The sequence below is a fragment of the Balaenoptera physalus genome, assembly GCF_965194825.1.
Source record: "Balaenoptera physalus genome assembly, chromosome: 10".
Taxonomy (NCBI): Eukaryota; Metazoa; Chordata; class Mammalia; order Artiodactyla; family Balaenopteridae; genus Balaenoptera; species Balaenoptera physalus.
In genome coordinates, this window is record NC_138889.1 from 42,525,100 (window position 1) to 42,542,779 (window position 17,680).

A 17,680-nucleotide genomic window follows, 5' to 3' on the forward strand; every position below is an offset into this window, starting at 1 on the left:
AAATTAAAAAATGCTCTTATAGGCTTCACATAAATCAATCTCTAGTAAAAGTATAAAACAATAATGGAAAATGTTTTATTATGATTCTTTCTAATATCTCAGACAAATAAACTGATAGTTGGAATAATTAAATCTCTTCTGAAAATTAGATAGCAATCATTTGTAAACTTGTGGATGTCAATAAAGAAATGAAGCCTTTTGTAGTTTTTTTAAAACGTGCTGCTGATTAACAACACACTTGAGAGATAAAGTGTTTAAATATCTATTATTTACTATACATTATTAATGTTCAGAGAACATACTCTCAAATTTTGCAGGGCTAAATATTTCAACTTTACAGTGTACAGTGATTTAAGAAGATTCCAGTCTTTTGAAATAAGAGGTGTCCCAGAATATTAAAAAGATATGTACTTAAGGGCTTAAGTTTGATGTTTCTGATGATCAGATAATTAATTTCCAATTAAAGTTCATAAAAACTAATTGCCCTTATTTTAGCATTTATCAAAAACAGGTCATCTGACTGAAACAGTGCTTCTTCTTAAGAAGTATTGGTCCTTTTAAATACAGAGGCTCATCTCCTTAGAGCTATCGAGTCAGAATTTTCATAGAAAAATATGGCCCTTGTTTACATGTACGCTACCTTGATTTTTATTAACCCCGATTTAATGGGCTTCTGTTTTTCATAGTGAAATTGTGATCACAATGGTGTGTGCTGTTAATTCAGCCTAAAACAGTCATTTGGATATTTAAATGGAGCTCATAGAATGCTGTTTTAGGGGGGGGAAAATCCATATCAGAGAATGATATTTTTATGCTATGAATTTTAGCTAGTTACTTACTGATGGTGATTTACTTTAATTGTCCATCCTTATCAATTCCTTGAATTCTTTGGGTGTAGCATTTGTGAGAATGTGGAGTATAGAACCTAGTACCTTATGTTACTTGAGTTTCATCCATTGTCAGTTTTGTTCTGATGATCCCTTTTTTGTTTATACATTAATTGCTGAATGGAAACAATGACCCTTTTGTATATCTTATTGAAAGCATGAAATTGTTTGTTGTTTTGGCCAGCTCTGCTACTTTAACTACATGTGTGACATCATGCAAATTACTTAATCTCTGATGTTTTGTTTTCTTGTCTACAAAATCAGGATAATAACTGTGCCTGCCTCACGGGATTGTTGTGAGGATGAGATGATATACTGTGTGTAAATGGTCTTAACATAGTGTCTGGCATAGTAAAATATAGTAATCATATTTATGAAGTAATATTAATTCTCCTGTCTTGAAATTCAAAAAAGATTTCTATTCACTTGTCCTCACCACTTTGTAAGAGGCACACTGAACTTTGTGCCTCTTTACCCCCAAGCCATTGCATAAACTTTTCCCTTTGCCTAAAATACTTTTTCTTTTTCCTTTTTTGCTTAGTAATTCTTATTCATTCTGCAAGTCTTTTTTTTTTTTTAATTAATTTATTTATTTGTTTTTATTTTTGGCTGTGCCAGGTCCTAGACATGGCACGCGGGATCTTTGTTGCAGCATGCAGGATCTTCAGTTGCGGCATGCGGACTTCTCAGTTGCAGTGCAGGTCTTGAGTCAAATGATAACTGCGTTTGCTATCTGCATGTTATTTTCAGCCTTCTTTGAGACGAATTAATTTATTTCTTCTCTGTGTGTCATATTTTCTGTTCTTACCTCTGTTGTAGCACTTACCATCTTGTATTGTGATCAATTGCTATTATGGGCGGCATCCTGTCATTTTATCATTGTGTTTTCCACACCAGGTCACACACATGCTAGACAGTTAATATTCATTTCCCTGACAAAGGTTATGAGCAGAGCACCTACCGGACCCTATGCTTTTTGACTTCTTGCCCAGTATTCTTTTTATTCTGTACCAGCTGTTTTTTGAGACAGCCATCCTGCCTAGGAATTCAGCAAATGTGCTTGAAACCTGCTTCCCATTTGTCTCACAGAATATTAAAAAGATATGTGTTTAATGGCCAAGATTTAATTAAATTAATAATTTTTGCTGTTTCATCAAGGACATTCTTATGTGAAACTGGCTTTTTGTTTTGTCTTGTTTTGAACTGTGAGTACGAAGTGATGACTCTCAGTAGAACTCAGGGACACTGCCTTGACTCATCCCAAGGCACTGGCAGTTTTACCCACGACTGCTTGTGTATCATTGGTGCAAATGTCAATACGGTGGAAGAGATAAATAACGTCTTAGTCTTATTATGAAATTACATTTGACCTTAAGCCCCCTGAACCAGTATGGGGGGCTCGCAGAGATCTGTGGACCACTCTGTGAGAACAGGTCCAAGAGACATACTACTTGGAGATTTGGAGAAGAAATACAGACTTTGGGGAAACGACTCTAGATATTAGCAAAAATGACATGTTTTTGCCTCAAAATTTACTGCGTTGAGCAAACTGACAGTTGATAAAGTTTGGCCATACCTCCTTCACTGACAGCAACCTTCAGTGAGTTTGGGCACGTTAACATTAAAAGAGAAACTGCTACTTTTTTTTTTCATGGACTTCTTTTTTCTAGGAGAAGAGATCAACTTTGGGAAGTTCATCACAAAACCCTCAGAAGGAACAACTCTAAGGGTAGAAGACCTTGTGAAACAGTATTTTCAAACCGCAGAGAAGGTAATTTCTTAGTTACGGTTCTCAGTTTGGATAATGGCTATCTTATAATAACAGATTTTAATTTAAGATATGTGTAATAGGTAGTTTAAACAAAATGAATCCTCAGAATGTCTCCATGAAGTAAGCAGGGTGACAGTTACATTCATTTATAGTTATTACGTATCAAGAAAAATAAGTGCTTAATTAATGTCAGTCATTAATATTGTTATTATTGTGTCTATTATTGTCAGTGTTGTTATCCTCTTTCTTTTTATCGCTACTACCTAAGTCTGAATCCAGGATTTAATTTTCTTGCATCTGGATGTAATTTCAGAGTTACTTTATTAATAAGCCACTGGATGGTGAAGCTATTCTTATTTTTGTGGGTATGTGCCACTTTGAGATCCTCTGGTTGTATTAGCTTCCTATAGCTGCTGGAATAAATGTCCACAAACTTAGTGGTTAAAACAACACAGGTTTATTACCTTACAGTTTTGTAGGTCAGAAACCAGACACTGGTCTCACTGGACAAAAACTGAGGTGTTGTCAAGGCTGTGTTCCTTTCTGGAAGCTGTAGGGAAGATTCCATTTCCTCATCTTCTCCAGCTCCTGGAGGTACCCGTGTTTCTTGGCTCCGGGCCCCCTTCTTGCATCTTCAAAGCAAGCAACACTGGATCTGTCTGGCCGTCGTTTCCCTGGATACTTCTCCGTGACTCCCTTCTTCGGTCTCCCTCTTCTATTTTCAAGGATGCTTGTGATTACACTGGGCCCACCTGGATAGTCCCTGATAATCTCCCAGTTTTGTAGCCAGCTGCTTAGCAACCTTAATTCCATCTGTAACCTTAATTCTCCTTTGCCATGTAACATATTCACAGGTCCCAGAGATTAGGATGTGGGCATCTTTAGGGGCCATTTTTCTGCCTACCACACTGGTTAACCTGCTCTCTTAGTCATCAGCTGCTATTTCTGGACTGTATGTCCCAGCCTCTCAGGCCTCTGCATTTTCACAAGTCCTGTACTCTACTCCTGTTTCTTGTTTTTACTTTGCTTTTTCTGGCCCTTAGTATTTATCAATAGGCTTAATTACCATCCATTGATTTATTTTACTTTGCTGTGTTTTCCCTCCAATAACTAGATAACTTTTTTGTCTTCTTCTCTGGTAAAATTATTCTGTAATTTTCCTTGCTTATACAGAATTGTTTTGTAAGGAAGATGCTGCAACCAGTAATTTATATGTCTCTTACAGAACGTGCAGCTCTCACTTCTAACAGAAAGGGGAATGGGTGAAGCAGTACAAGAATTTGTGGACAAGGAAGAAAAAGATGCCATAGAGGAATTAGTGAAATATCAGTTGGAAAAAACACAGCGATTTCTTAAAGAACGTCATACTGATGCCCTAGAAGATAAAATCGATGAAGAGGTGAGTAACTAATTTGGGGTGGAAAATCTATTATTTAGATAGTCTCTCCTTAAGAGTAGCTCTAAGTTTCTTTCTGGTGAATCACTAATTAACTTCACTGATTTGTTTAGTTTCCTCATCTATAAATTGAGATCATAAAGTGAGGATTAAATTAGAAAATGTCTAATAAGTGTCTAGAACACAGTCTCAAATATGATTGATACCCAGTGAATGTTAGTTTTGTTCCCCGTAGCTAGTATCTTCTCTTGAAGATCATGAAAGTGCTTTAAAATGAACCTCATAGGGCGAAAATGTCTGCTTATTTCAATTTTTTATTAAGTTTTGATTGAGATTTTGAATTTCACCTAGGAAATGCAGTCCCTCTGTGTATAAAAGCAGAGGAAAAGCTCTTTAGATTTGACTACATAAAATTTTTTAAAGTTTGCATGTCAAATTGTCAAAAAACAAAATTAGAAGGTATTGACATGGGGAAAATATTCGTATGTGGGCAGAATAAAAGATTAATATTCTTACTACATTAAAGGGCTCTTATGAATCTTAAGAATATTAAACATTTCAATAGAATAATGAACAGAGGACCTGAATAGGTGGTTCACAAAAGAAATGTAAATGGCTAATAGGCATATGAAACTGGTATTTAACCTAGGATAATCAAAGAAGCTCAAATTAAATGTATTTTTTATCTGTCAAAGTGGCAACAATTTGAGAAAGATACTTAGTACTCTGCTGGTAGGAGCATCAGAGTTTGAATAGCTGCACTGAGAAGCATTTTTGCCTTCTTAAGCATGTCAAGAAGCTTAAGATTTGTCCTTTAACTCAGCCCTGGGAGATTTTCCTAAGACAATAATGAGATAGAGATTAGAATGGGGAGTAATTTATGTCAGTGTTACCTGCAGTGGGGAAAAGTTGGAAGTGTTTTGGTAAAATAAATATTGGCACATACATACATAGTATGGAATACTATGCGGCTATTAAAAATTATACTTTTGAAGAACATGGAAAAGTATTTTCAGTGTTAAGTGGGAAAAGAATTCCGAAGAGGTAAAACTATACACAATGTGATCCCAGTTATTTTTATTTTATATGTGAGTAGGTGCGTGTATGCAAAGAATGGAAGAAGATATTCCAAACATTATCAGTGGTTATGCTCAGGTAGTGGGATTTTAGGAGATCATTTTCTGTATTTTCCAAATTCCCTCTAAGCAGAAGAACAAAATGTTATTTTTAAAACTCATTCCCTTTTACTTTTATTTTTGTGCTTTTAATCATTGAACATGATTCTTTTAAAGCCTTATGGTGTCAACTAATGTACAACCAGTAATATTAAATGCCAGGTGCTTTCACAGGGAAGGCAGATAATCCACACTCTAAAACTACTTACTCTGTGGCTCTGGATGTGTTAGGTTCGTAAATTTTTAGCATGGGTGGATTTGTCAGTCAAGTGCCATAAATATAACATGACCATACCCCCTAAATGTAAAATGCAAAACTGTAAAACTCCTAGGAGATAACATAGGAGAAAACCTAGATGACCTTGTGTATGGTGATGACTTTTTAGATTCAACATCAAAAGCACGATTCATGAAAGAAGTAATTGATAAGCTAGACTACATTGAAATTAAAAACTTTTGCTCTGCAAAAGACAACGTGAAGAGAATGAGAAGACACGCCACAGACTGGGAGAAGATAGTTGCAAAAGACACGTTTGATGAGGGATTATTATCTAAAATATACAAAAACTCTTAAAATTCAACAATAAGAAAATTTAAAAATCCAATTAAAAAATGGGCAAAAGACCTTACCAGACCAAGGAAGGTAGTCAGTTGGCAAGTAAGCATATGAAAAGATTCTCTACATCTTATGTCATTAGGGAAATGCAAATTAAAACAAGGAGATATGCCACTACACACCTGTCAGAACGGCCAAATTCCAGAGCACCGACAACACCACATACTGGTGAGGGTGTGGTGCAGCAGGAACTCTTAGATGGCGAGTGGGAATGCAAAGTGGTGCAGTCACTTTGAAAGGCAGTTTGTCAGTTTCTTATAAAAGTAAACATACTCTTCCCATACTCTCCAGCAGTCGTGCTCCTTGGTATCTACCCAAGGAGTTGAAAACTTATGTCTAAACACAAACCTGCACATGATAGTTATAGCAGCTTTATTCATAATTGCCAAAACTTGGAAGCAACACAGATGTACTTCAGTAGGTAAATGAATAAGTAAACTGTGAAACATCTAGACAAGGGAATATTATTCTGTGCTAAAAAGAAATGACCTATCAAGCCATTAAAAGACATGGAGGAACCTTAAGTGACTATCACCAACTGAAAGAAGCCAATCTGAAAAAGTAACTTAATGTATGATTCCTGCTGTGTAACATTCTAGAAAAGGTAAAACTATGGACATAGTACAAAAATCAGTGGTTGGGCAGGGATGGGATAAGGGGATGAAAAAGGTGGATTCACAGAGGATTTTTAGAACAGTAAAACTACTCTGTATCAAACTGTAATGGTGGGTTATATACAAGTATAAATATCATTATACATTTGTCCAAACTCATAGAATGTACACCACCAAGAGTGAACCTTAAGGCGTTTAGGTGATATGGAGTATGGAGTGTCAGTATCGGTTCATCAGTTGTAACAACTGTACAGTTCTGGTGGGGGATGTTGATATTAATAGGGGAGGCTGTGCATGTATGGGACAGGGCTATATGGGAAATCTCTGTGCCGTCCTTTTAATTTTGCTGTGAACCCAAGCTGCTCTAAAAAAGTAAATAAGTAAAACAAACAAACCCTCCTTCCCACCCTCCACTCCCCAAAATGATCATCCACACCTGGAGTGACATCATGACTTTTGAGAGAGAGAGAGAGAGAGAGAGAGAGAGAGAGAGAGAGAGAGAGAGAGAGAGAGAGAGTGTGTGTGTGTGTGTGTGTGTGTGTGTGTGTGTGTGTGTGTGTGTGTGTGTGTGTGTGTGTGTGTGTGTGTAGCATGGTGGCTAAGAGTATGGACTATAGACCAGATGACCTTACTCGCTATGGAACCGTCAGTGAAGTATTTAACCTTTCTGTGCCTCAGTTTCCTCATCTATGAAATGGGGATAATAGAACCTCATTCAAGGTCGTTGTGAGGATTAAAAGAATACATGTAAGCCCTCAGTACACTGGCACATAATGCCTGCTCGGTATTTTTACTCTGACGCTCATTTCTCTTCTGTGAATGACTCAGTGCTTTTGATATATCACGTGCCACCTCGAGCACTGTTACTTGCTATGCCGTCTTTAAGAAAAAATATTATTCCTGTATTTTTCCCCTTCTACTGAATCTTAACAAACATGCTGCTATTTCTTTCAACAAAACTCTGGAGCCTAGATCCTATTTCCCTTTCACTGTTATTCTATTTCTTTTTTCCTCTTTTATAGCAGAATTGCTTCACAGAGTTTTCTGTATTTGCTGCCCAGATTCTTCACCTTCATTTTTCTCTTAAATCCATCTATTCAGGGGTTTCCACCCCCTCATTCCACTGAATTTACTCTTGTCAAAGCACCAGTGACCTCCAGTGCTAAATCCATTGTCCGTTCTCCATCTTAAATCTCACTTGACCTCTTCTTAAAACCTTTTTTCCATTGGCTTTTAGGGCTCCACACTCTTCTGGTTTTCTTCCCAGCTCATTGTATGTGTATTCTCAGTCTCTGTTGTTGATTCCTCTCACCTCTCCAGCCTCTTAAGTTGGAGTCTCCAGAACTCAGTCCTTGGACCCCTTCTTCATCTACATATTCCTTTTGTATTGTCACCCAGCTTCCTGGCTTTAAATACTGTCATCTGGTGATGACTTTTCAAAAGTCTAGCCCAAACCTCTCCTCTCAACTCAAGACTTTTGTAGCCAGCAACCTGCTAGACCTTCCACTTGGATGTTTAATAGACCTCTCCAACTTCCAACATTCCCAGTCTGAATTGCTGAACCTTAGCCCCTGCTCTACCTGTAGGGTTCTAGTGGAAGCACTATTCTTTCATTTGCTCAAGCGATAAACCTTGAAGTTATCCTTGACTTCTCTTTTTCTGTCACCTGTATCCTGTCTGGAAATCCTTTAACTCTGCCTACAGAATGTGACTATTTCTCACCACCTTCATCTCTATCAGTGGTCCAAGGCCTGGCCATTTCTCACCTAGATTACTCCTGTGGCCTCCAAACTGGTCTCCCTGTTTCTGCCTGTGCTTTTCCTCCACACTCTGTTCTGTCCTCAGCTCAGCTGGGCTGTTGGTGATCCTAACATAGTTTAGATGAAGTCACTCCTGCCTAAAAACAAAAGTCCTTACAGTTGCTCCCAAGGCCTTACTCAGTGTGGTTACTGTTACTTCTTCATCCTTATGTCTGCTCCAGCCCAGCGACCTCCTTGCTGTTTCTTAAACATACCATGCTTCTGCCCCAGTGCCTTTGCATATATTCTTTCCTTTGACTGGAATGATTTTCCCCAGTTATTTGCAAGGTTCATTCCCTACCTTTTAAAATCTTTGCTACCTTCTTGCTTTGCTACTTTCTCCGTGAGGCCTTTGATGATCATCCTGTAGCCTCTCCTCAGCACTCTCTGTCCCTCTGCCTGCATTACTTTTCTCTGAGCACTTAACACCTTTTGCAGAGATTTCACAGGTTCACATATTTGAAAGGACTCATAAGACTCCACTGAACATACTCACTTAAAAGTTTTTATTTAAAGGCAACTGATAACAGTACAGCAAGAGAAGGAGTATAGGCAGGCATTAGGGATCTGAGAGACACCAGGCGTCTGTTTCTCATGTCCTTATATGCACACAGCAAACCCGGGACAGAACACCAAAATCTGTGCAGAAGTTTCCAGGGAGTCTTTTATGCCTCTCTGGTCACATAATCAAACCATGCTCTCTAACTGCTCATGCAGGTTGAAATCCATCAGTAAATAATTTGGCCCTGGGAATGCCAGAGGCTCCTCAGAGGTAAGGATGGAGCTTTCTCAGTCTAGCTGTAAATTAACTTGATCCTATACACTTTCTAAAATACAACATAACTTTTTATTTTGTGTCTTACTTTGTAACACACACACGTGCACACACTGATTGTAAGCTCCATGGAGGGCAGAATTCTTGACCATTTTGTTCGTTACTGTATTCTCAGTTCCTACAATAGCACCTGGCACATAGTAGCTTGGCTCAGTAAACATGTTGCTGAGTAAATTATTAAATAAATGGAGTTTATTTCTAGCTACATAACTATATTATAAGAGCTTTGTGAGCAGGAACCAGGAAAAAAGGAAGCTTTGTATCCTTCATGGCACCAGGACCAGGGTTGGCAGACGGCAAACATTTGGCGGTTGACTGTTAGCAAAATGGGTCGTCAAGGGCCCACCCACTTCAGATACCATTTCAGAGAGCCTCCTGGGTGACTTGCGGCCAGGTGCCCAAGAATGATTTGAGCAATGTAATAATTCAAACCTATTCAAAGAGAGGTTTTTGTTTTTAGCTCTTTTACTGAAGTATAACACCCATAGGACATCAGAATTTTTTCCTCTGCAGTCTGACAGGCTGTTTTTCAACATTTGGTCAGCAGGTAATATCATTTTGCTTAGGGCCAATTTTTCTTAGAGTGCATTTCTGAATTTTTAATGTAAGTCACTGGGGAAATATGACTTCTTTAATCTTTTGTGAAACAAAACTATACTTGAATTTCCGAGTTTTATGTTGTAATGGAAAACATCAGTTAATCAGTTTTATATTTACATAACAGACACGTTTGTGACATGTTTCTGATTTATTCTGTTACAATCCAGGTACGTCGTTTCAGAGAAAGCAGACAGAAGAATGAAGAAGATGATGAAGTTCGAGAGGTAATTTTTCTGAAAATTCCTTTATTATATGTCAGCTTGTTAAATCAGAATAACTAGTAGGTTTATTCAGAGTAGTCAGTCCACAGGATCTCTGTTGGGTGGGTAGGACTGAGCAGGGGTTGGCTGAGGACCGCTGCCTTTGACTTATTCCAGTTTGGCCTACGAGTATTCCGCTTGCTGATATTCTCTTTTTTTCCTTTTGCTCTTGTCAAAAACTTACTTAATTGTGCATGTGTGTATGTGGTGGGTGCGGGCATGGAGGGGAGGTGCAGGAATAGTAGCCCGAAGAGCTCTTTTTAATGAAAATAATTCCCAACTGCTATTAGAGCATCTTATCAGTATAAAATCTTACCCTACTGAGCTGATATTGTTCGGGGCAAAAAGAAAGAAACTTAGTGTTTTGGTTAGCACTGTCATCATAGGTAAATACACAGTGTCCACTGGCCTTTCTAAAATGTTGAAATTAGCCTGTTTGCCCTCATCACTGTCTTTTCAGTCACTTTGGAGATTAGGGACTTGAGGTTAGCAACCGTTAACTTAAACTTTGGGCCTCTTTCTGATACTTGGTGAATTCATGATTGAAATATATTTTCCTGTTTTCTAATTGTCCTTAGTGTTTGATGATTGCTGTCTAGTACTTAAAAATTATGTTATCAATTATTTACTTTTGGGCTTTTGTCTTGATTGCTCTCCTGCGGCATTTTGTATAGTACCTGTTGTGGGTAGCCATTCTGTTTTTTATTAGGAATGTAAATATGAAAAAGGTGTAGTCTGTGTCCACCAGAGGTTCTCAATTTAGTAGGTGAGACAGATATATGTAGAAAGAAAATTTTAAACGTTATGACCTGAAGTTTCATCCTCACTGAATTCATACAACTGTCCATTTTCGTTCCCTAAATATTTCAGAACTGTAGCTGACAGGCGGTGAATTGGAAAGAGTTGAAACGTGACATATCCCTCAGATTAACTTTGACAGGTCCCACTGTCTTCTCTGCTACAATAAAAAGGGGATAAATAGGAGCCCCCTCCTCCCTTTTTAAATAATATTTTTTGCCTTATTTTAAGCACACTCCTTAGGCAAAAGTCAAGACCTGAGTCACTAAGGAGAGAAGGAAAAGCACCCTGCTTAAGGAGAAGGAGACTCAGTTTACTCTTTTCCCCCCTGAATTCTTCCAAAGGAATCCTGTTTAGTAGTTGACTACTAGGTAATACCACAGCTTTTAAGGTCAAGCAGTTTTAGACTCTGATAGGAAAAATCGGTTATCAAATAATTCTTCTGTACCATCTTTAGAGGTCATAAGATAGACTCTAGGTTTTTATGGGTTTTTTTTTTTTTTTTAATGAATCTTCCAAGTCTAAATCTGATTTACTTTATCATCCGACATTCCATACTTGCTATTTAGGATTTTTAACTGATCCAATAATGCCACTTACCTGGAATTTTAGGGAATAGGAAAGTGACATTTTTGGTGTTGTGAGTTTTTTCTTTTCTCTGTCTTACTATAGAAGTTTGATGTTCTGGGACACTCCTCCCCTCCAAATTGTGTCCCACTTCATTAGAATATGAAGAAATATGAACAGTATAGTAACTCAGTTAATAACCTTTCTTTAAAAAGAATATGCTAGGATAACCTTCTAAATGTCTAGTTGTAATAGGTTTCCCAGATCTCTTTCCCTTATACCACTTAACACTACCCATGCAGTAAGATAGGAAATTTTGCAACATAAGCTAACATTACCAGCAATAGTACCAGTATTGATTAGTGTTTTCCCACACTGTGTCTTTCATTAATAGCCTTCAGTAATCGATTACAGAACTAAAAGCTACCACCATACACTAAATTTCACACTCAACATTCCCAATATCAAAGTCATTCTCGTAAATAAATGTATTGGGAAAAAATAGAACTGGTTACCTATTTGACTTTATTCATTACTGTTTTCAAGGGGAAAAGGGAAATGGTATTTATTAAATTTTTGCTATGTGCATTACTTATACTAATCTCGGTTTCCATTTTACAAATGAGGAGACTGAGACCAGACTTCAGGTCACATGGTGGGGCTGGATTTTGAACCTGTTCTACCTCCAGGTCTGGACTTTTCCACCATACTATGTCCTATCAGGGCTTTATATTATAATAACATTAACACAAGGTATGGCCAATGAATGGCTAAAAATTTAAGACTTCTAAAATCATGCAGCACGTGAAGATCACTTTATAATAAGCATAGAATCAATTGCTTTTTAAATTTTTTTACAAGGTGATTTTTGGAAACTAAGAGGAGAAAGCTATAGATTAGGGATCCCCTACCACATTTATTATATTTGTATTCATCTTATATAGAGTGCCCTTAAAGTAGAAAAGGAAGTTTGCCAAATGGTAAGAATGAATGCTAGAAAGAAATGATTCTTGGTTCTTGGATTATTTGACTTAAACTTGATTAACTTTTTCTTTTTTGTTTTGTTTTGTTTTTTAGGCCGCACTATGCGGCATGCGGGATCTTAGTTCCCCGACCAGGGATTGAACCTGTGCCCCCTGCATTGGGAGCGCAGAATCTTAACCACTGGACCGCCAGGGAAGTCCCTTGATTAACTTTTTCAATTTCACAGATTACAGAAATATTTCTTTATAATGGATCCTTTATGTTCGAAATCACTAATCTCAGTTTTTCGTTAGTCTTTTAAAGAGTAAGAGTGAACATTTTATTCAAGGATGGTAAGGAGAGGGTATGAGAAATTTCATATGGGAGTTTCTCAGAAGAAAGAACTTTGGAGTTCAGATTTTCAGCTGTATTTTAAGACTGTAACAGGTAATCAGGGTTTCTTAGGTAATTTTTTAGTATGCCATAGGGTATTATAAATTTTTTCATTCTCAGCATTCTATTTTGAACTTGACTAATAGAGTTTGAGACTTTCCCAAACTGTGGTTCACAGTTTTGCAGAATTATTTAGCTCAGAATATGAATCCCAGTATCATACTTAAATTATTTAAACAGACAAACAAAAGCATTAGTCCTTCCAGTAGAGAAAAAACATGCTTTAATGTCTTTTTGTTCACATAGAAACACTCTCAAGTATTTTCTTTAATTATAAGTTCATATTTAAATAAAAGGCCAAATAGTAAATATTTTAGGCTTTGCAAGCCATATATGGTGTCTGTCACATATTTTTTTTTTACAGTCCTTTAAAAATGTAAAAATTCTTCTTAGTCTGATCCATAGTCCATAGTTGCACTGGGCCTCTGATTTCTTTCTTGTGTTCTACCTGAATCTGAGGCAGGGTTGATACCCTCTTTTAAACTGTAATACCAAGTGCTATTACCAGAGTGAAGAGGCAACCAATAACATGGGAGAAAATATTTGCAAATCATATATCTGATAAAGGATTAATAACCAGAATATATAAAGAGCTCCTAAAATTCAACACAAAACAACCTAATTTAAAAATGAGCAAAGGGCTTAAATAGATATTTCTCTAAAGAAGAAATACAAGTAACCAAAAAGCACATGAAATGATGCTCAACATCACTAATCACTAGGAGATTCTAATCAAAACCATGAGATACAATTCACACCCCTTTGGATGGCTATTATCCAAAAATTAGAAAGTAACAAGTATTGGCAAGAAAATAGAGAAATTGGAACCCTTGTGCATTGCTGGTGGGAAGATAAAAGCTACTGTGGAAAACAGTATGATGGTTCCTCAGAAAATTAAACATAGAATTGCCATATGATCTAGTGATTCCACTTCTGTGTATTTACCAAAAAGAATTGAAAGCCAGGACTCGAACATGTATTTGTACACCAATGTTCATAACATTATTTACAATAGCCCACAGGTAGTAACGATCCAAAGTCTATCAAAAGATGAATGGGTAAACAAGATGTGATACATACATCCATTGGAATATTCTTTAGCCTTAAAAGGAATGAAATTGAAGTATAGAATGGTACATACTATATCATGGATAAACCTTCAAAACATTATACTAAGTGAAGTAAGTTAGACATAAAAGAACAAATACTATATGATTCCACTTACATAAGATACCTAGAGTAGTCAAATTCATACAGACAGAAAGTAGAAGAGTGATTATCGGGGTTTGGGGGGGGGCGGTTAGGGAATGAAGGGTTATTTAATGGGTATGGAGTTTCAGTTTGGGATTATGGAAAATGTTGTGGCAATGGATGATGGCAGTGGTTGTACAACGATGTGAATGTACTTAATGCCACTGAAATACACACTTAAGAATGGTTAAAATGGTAAATTTTTATGTTACATATATATTACTACAAAAAAGTGCAGTAATACTAGGGTAGTATATTTTTAAATCTCGCAAAAAGTATATGGAAACATTGTCTTGCCATTGGCCCTATGCCTCCACTCATGAGGTAAATTCATAGAAGTAATGTAGTTCAAAGATATCAGTAAAGTCCACAGTCTGTTGTACAGAAAGATAGAGTTAAAGTATTATCTGAGTATAATGTTTGAGATGCTAAAATGAAGATGTAGTATTTAGACAAAGGCAAAGTATGAAATTTGGCAATGATGATAATTCATTCAAAGAAGTAATAATCATAAAAAGGCATATGTGTTTTAAATTTTGCTAGATTCTGCCAAATCACTCCAAATATGTTACACCAGTTCCTCTCCCGACCGATAGTATTAGGGAGTGCTTATTTCCCTGCATCCTTGTGGTCATGACATATTACTACATCTTTTGATCTTTACAAATCTAAGTGGTGAGAAATTATTTCTTACTGTTGCTTTTGACTCATACTACTTGTATTACTAGTGAGTCTGAGCAATTTTTATGTTTATAAGTTATATTTATATGAAACACCTGATCATGTTCTTTGCATAGAATATTTTTTTCTTTTGACTAGGGCATTGGTCCTTCTGTAATTGGTTTATAAGAGCACTCAGGTGAAAGTGTGTAGACACTCTGTATGTGTGTTTGTGTAGTAACAGAGTTAGGGTTTTTGTTATGTAAAAGAAGTATCCACTTGTTCCTGAGAGTTTTTTGTTTGTTTGTTTAAATCCAGAATGGGTAATGAATTAAGAGCTTTTTTGGCATCTGTGAAGATAAGCATGCAGGGTTCTTCCTCCTGTGTTCTGTTAATATGGTGAATTATATTATTTCCTATCCTATTATTGACCCAACCTTAGTATCACTTTGTGAAGCCCCTGTTAATAGGTGTACTGGTCTTTCCATGCGCCCCAGGATTCCTTTTGTCTGCTTTGATATTCATGAGTACTGTAATTTTCCTTTTGTGCATGCAGTCCTTTGTCAGTTTTTCAGTACCATGTTATGCTGGCGTTATAAAAACCAGCTGGAAGCTTGCTTTCTTTATGCTCTGTTCCTATTGAAATAGCCATGGAATCATCTGTTCTTTGAAGATTTGGTAGAATTTACCTGTGAAACTTTCTGGTTGTGATCCTTTTCGGGAGTGTAGTTCTTTTAAGAATTTTCTCAAAATGGTGATAGTTAGTCTGTCGAGACTGTCTATCTTTTCTTGATTCAGTTTAGGTCATTTATTTTCCAAATTACTTAGAACTGAGCAGAGTGTTTTATCATAATTCTTTTAATTTTCCTTAGGTCTTTTTTTCCCTCCCTTCTCCTTTCTTTGCTTTAATTTAACAATTCATTTTTAAATTGTTTCATGTGTTCTGATATGCAGTATTTTTGTTATCATTTTCTAGGACAATTTTTGTTTTGTTTTGCAGTTTGGAGTCCAGGCTTTTGTCTTATTAATTTCTAATTTTATTGCATTGTGATTAGAAAGTATAATAATATTTTTTTTACTATTTAGAATTGATGTTTTTCTTAGCATCCCATTATACATCAGTTAAAACATTTCATGGGGTCTTGAAAAGAAGTATATTGTTTATTTTCAGAATACAGAGTTCAACATGTATCAGTTAGATCTACCTTATTATGTAATTTAGGTCTCCTTTTTTCTTTTAAATATATATATTTTTTATTTTATTTTATAAATTTATTTATTTATTTTTGGCTGCCTTGGGTCTTCGTTGCTGTGCGCAGGCTTTCTCTAGTTGCGGTGAGCGGGGGCTACTCTTCATTGTGGTGCGCGGCCTTCTCATTGCAGAGGCTTTTCTTGTTGCGGAGCACAGGCTCTAGGCACACGGGCTTCAGTAGTTGTGGCACGTGGGCTCAGTAGTTGTGGCTCATGGGCTCTAGAGTGCAGTAGTTGTGGTGCACGGGCTTAGTTGCTCTGCGGCATGTGGGATCTTCCCGGACCAGGGCTCGAACCCGTGTCCCCTGCATTGGCAGGCGGATTCTTAACCACTGTGCCACCAGGGAAGTCCCTGTATATGTATATTTTAATGTAGAGCTAGTTCTTGTTATTCATGGTAGTTGTATTCTATAAAGTCACTGTAAACACTGAGTGAACACTGAACTGTTGCTCCTAGGGGAAATACAGAAATAGGTTCCTGCCAGCCACTGGTTACAACATTTTTGTTAACTGATTAACACATAACCCTTTCCATGTGTGTTTCTGTTTTAAGACCTTACTCAATATATATCATTGATTCATTAGCATTGGACTTGTGGCCCATTCAGCGCATGCCTTAATGAAGCGTATATGATGCATGTGTTTCCTCCATAAGGCACATCACAGCTTCTTGCACTTAGGAACCCTAGACAGCGCTTCAGCACTACACTGGGGGCCGTTTTAAAAGTAAAATCCCCTGCTGAAAGCACAAAATTGTGAACACGGCACTAAACGTACTATGAAAAGGGTACTCGTTTAAAGAAGGCTGAGTGTCGCCTCGTTCGACCTCATCTGGGAAGGTGTGTGTCAGGCGATTCAGAATTTTCACCTCTCTGCACGTGTCTATGAATGACCACAAATGCATCAGGAGTTAGAAATAAATTTTGGCAAGTAGGTGAATTTGCATATACGGAGTCTGAAAATTATGAGGATTGACTGTACTTCATCTGGGACAAGGAAGATGAATTGAAATCTTTTTCAACTATTTTTTTCTCTGTATCTTTTTGGTTGTATTCCCTAAAGTTTTGTTCTTTTGGAGTTGTAATGCCATGTTGAGCCCTTCCCGTAGTGACGTAGCTGTTGTTTCACTTCAGCAAGTTCATCAGCGTGAAGCTGGGTTACCTCCACCTCCCCCCACCTGCTGCACTCCTGCTTCTGCCCTGTCTGCTCTGTGCTCATCTCCTCATCTAACCCTGTCTCTCCATATTTCATGGCACCACACAGAGCTTAGAAAAGCTCTAGATGCATATTCTTAGACCCAGAACTAGTCATTCCAAGCAAAAGAGACTGTTGTCATGGCCTCTTGGCATGGGTAGATCAATTTTGGAGCTCTCTGTACTGTCTGAAACTCTTCTCAACCTCTCCCTTAGCCAGGCCAAATATTCACTATACCCATTACTCTTTCTCCTAGGTTTTATGTTTTGTGGGTGGAGCAATTTTCTAATTTTATTCAAAAAGGTATTTAAAAAATTTTTGTTCTCCTTGTTACATTTTGATAGGTTTAAAGGAAGAGATCAGGGCAGCATTGCTCTTACTCTGTTTTTAATCAGAAAATCTATATTCATTTCAGAGTTAGGATATTTCATTAAGTCTCAAACTTGTCTTTTCTAGACAGTTTCTTATCAAATTAAAATTTATTAAGTTAAAATCTTGGCCCTCAGGTTTTTATTATTTCCAGGCTTTCAATTGTTTTGTTCTACCTAACTCTTTTTACTATATATTTGTAAGAGATTATTGCTTATGTT

The 17,680-nt window shown here is 37.0% G+C and overlaps 1 protein-coding gene across 5 annotated transcripts in view; it reads left to right on the forward strand.

Moving 5' to 3' along the window:
* MRE11 (MRE11 homolog, double strand break repair nuclease) overlaps positions 1-17,680 on the forward strand; it is a 71,914-nt gene that overhangs the window by 31,063 nt on the left and 23,171 nt on the right. For all 5 annotated transcript variants that reach the window (XM_082409916.1, XM_082409918.1, XM_082409919.1 and 2 more), the window contains 3 exons: positions 2,558-2,658; positions 3,884-4,057; positions 9,861-9,917. In XM_082409916.1, the coding sequence (XP_082266042.1) occupies positions 2,558-2,658; positions 3,884-4,057; positions 9,861-9,917 (332 nt within the window). The remainder of the gene's footprint in view (positions 1-2,557; positions 2,659-3,883; positions 4,058-9,860; positions 9,918-17,680) is intronic.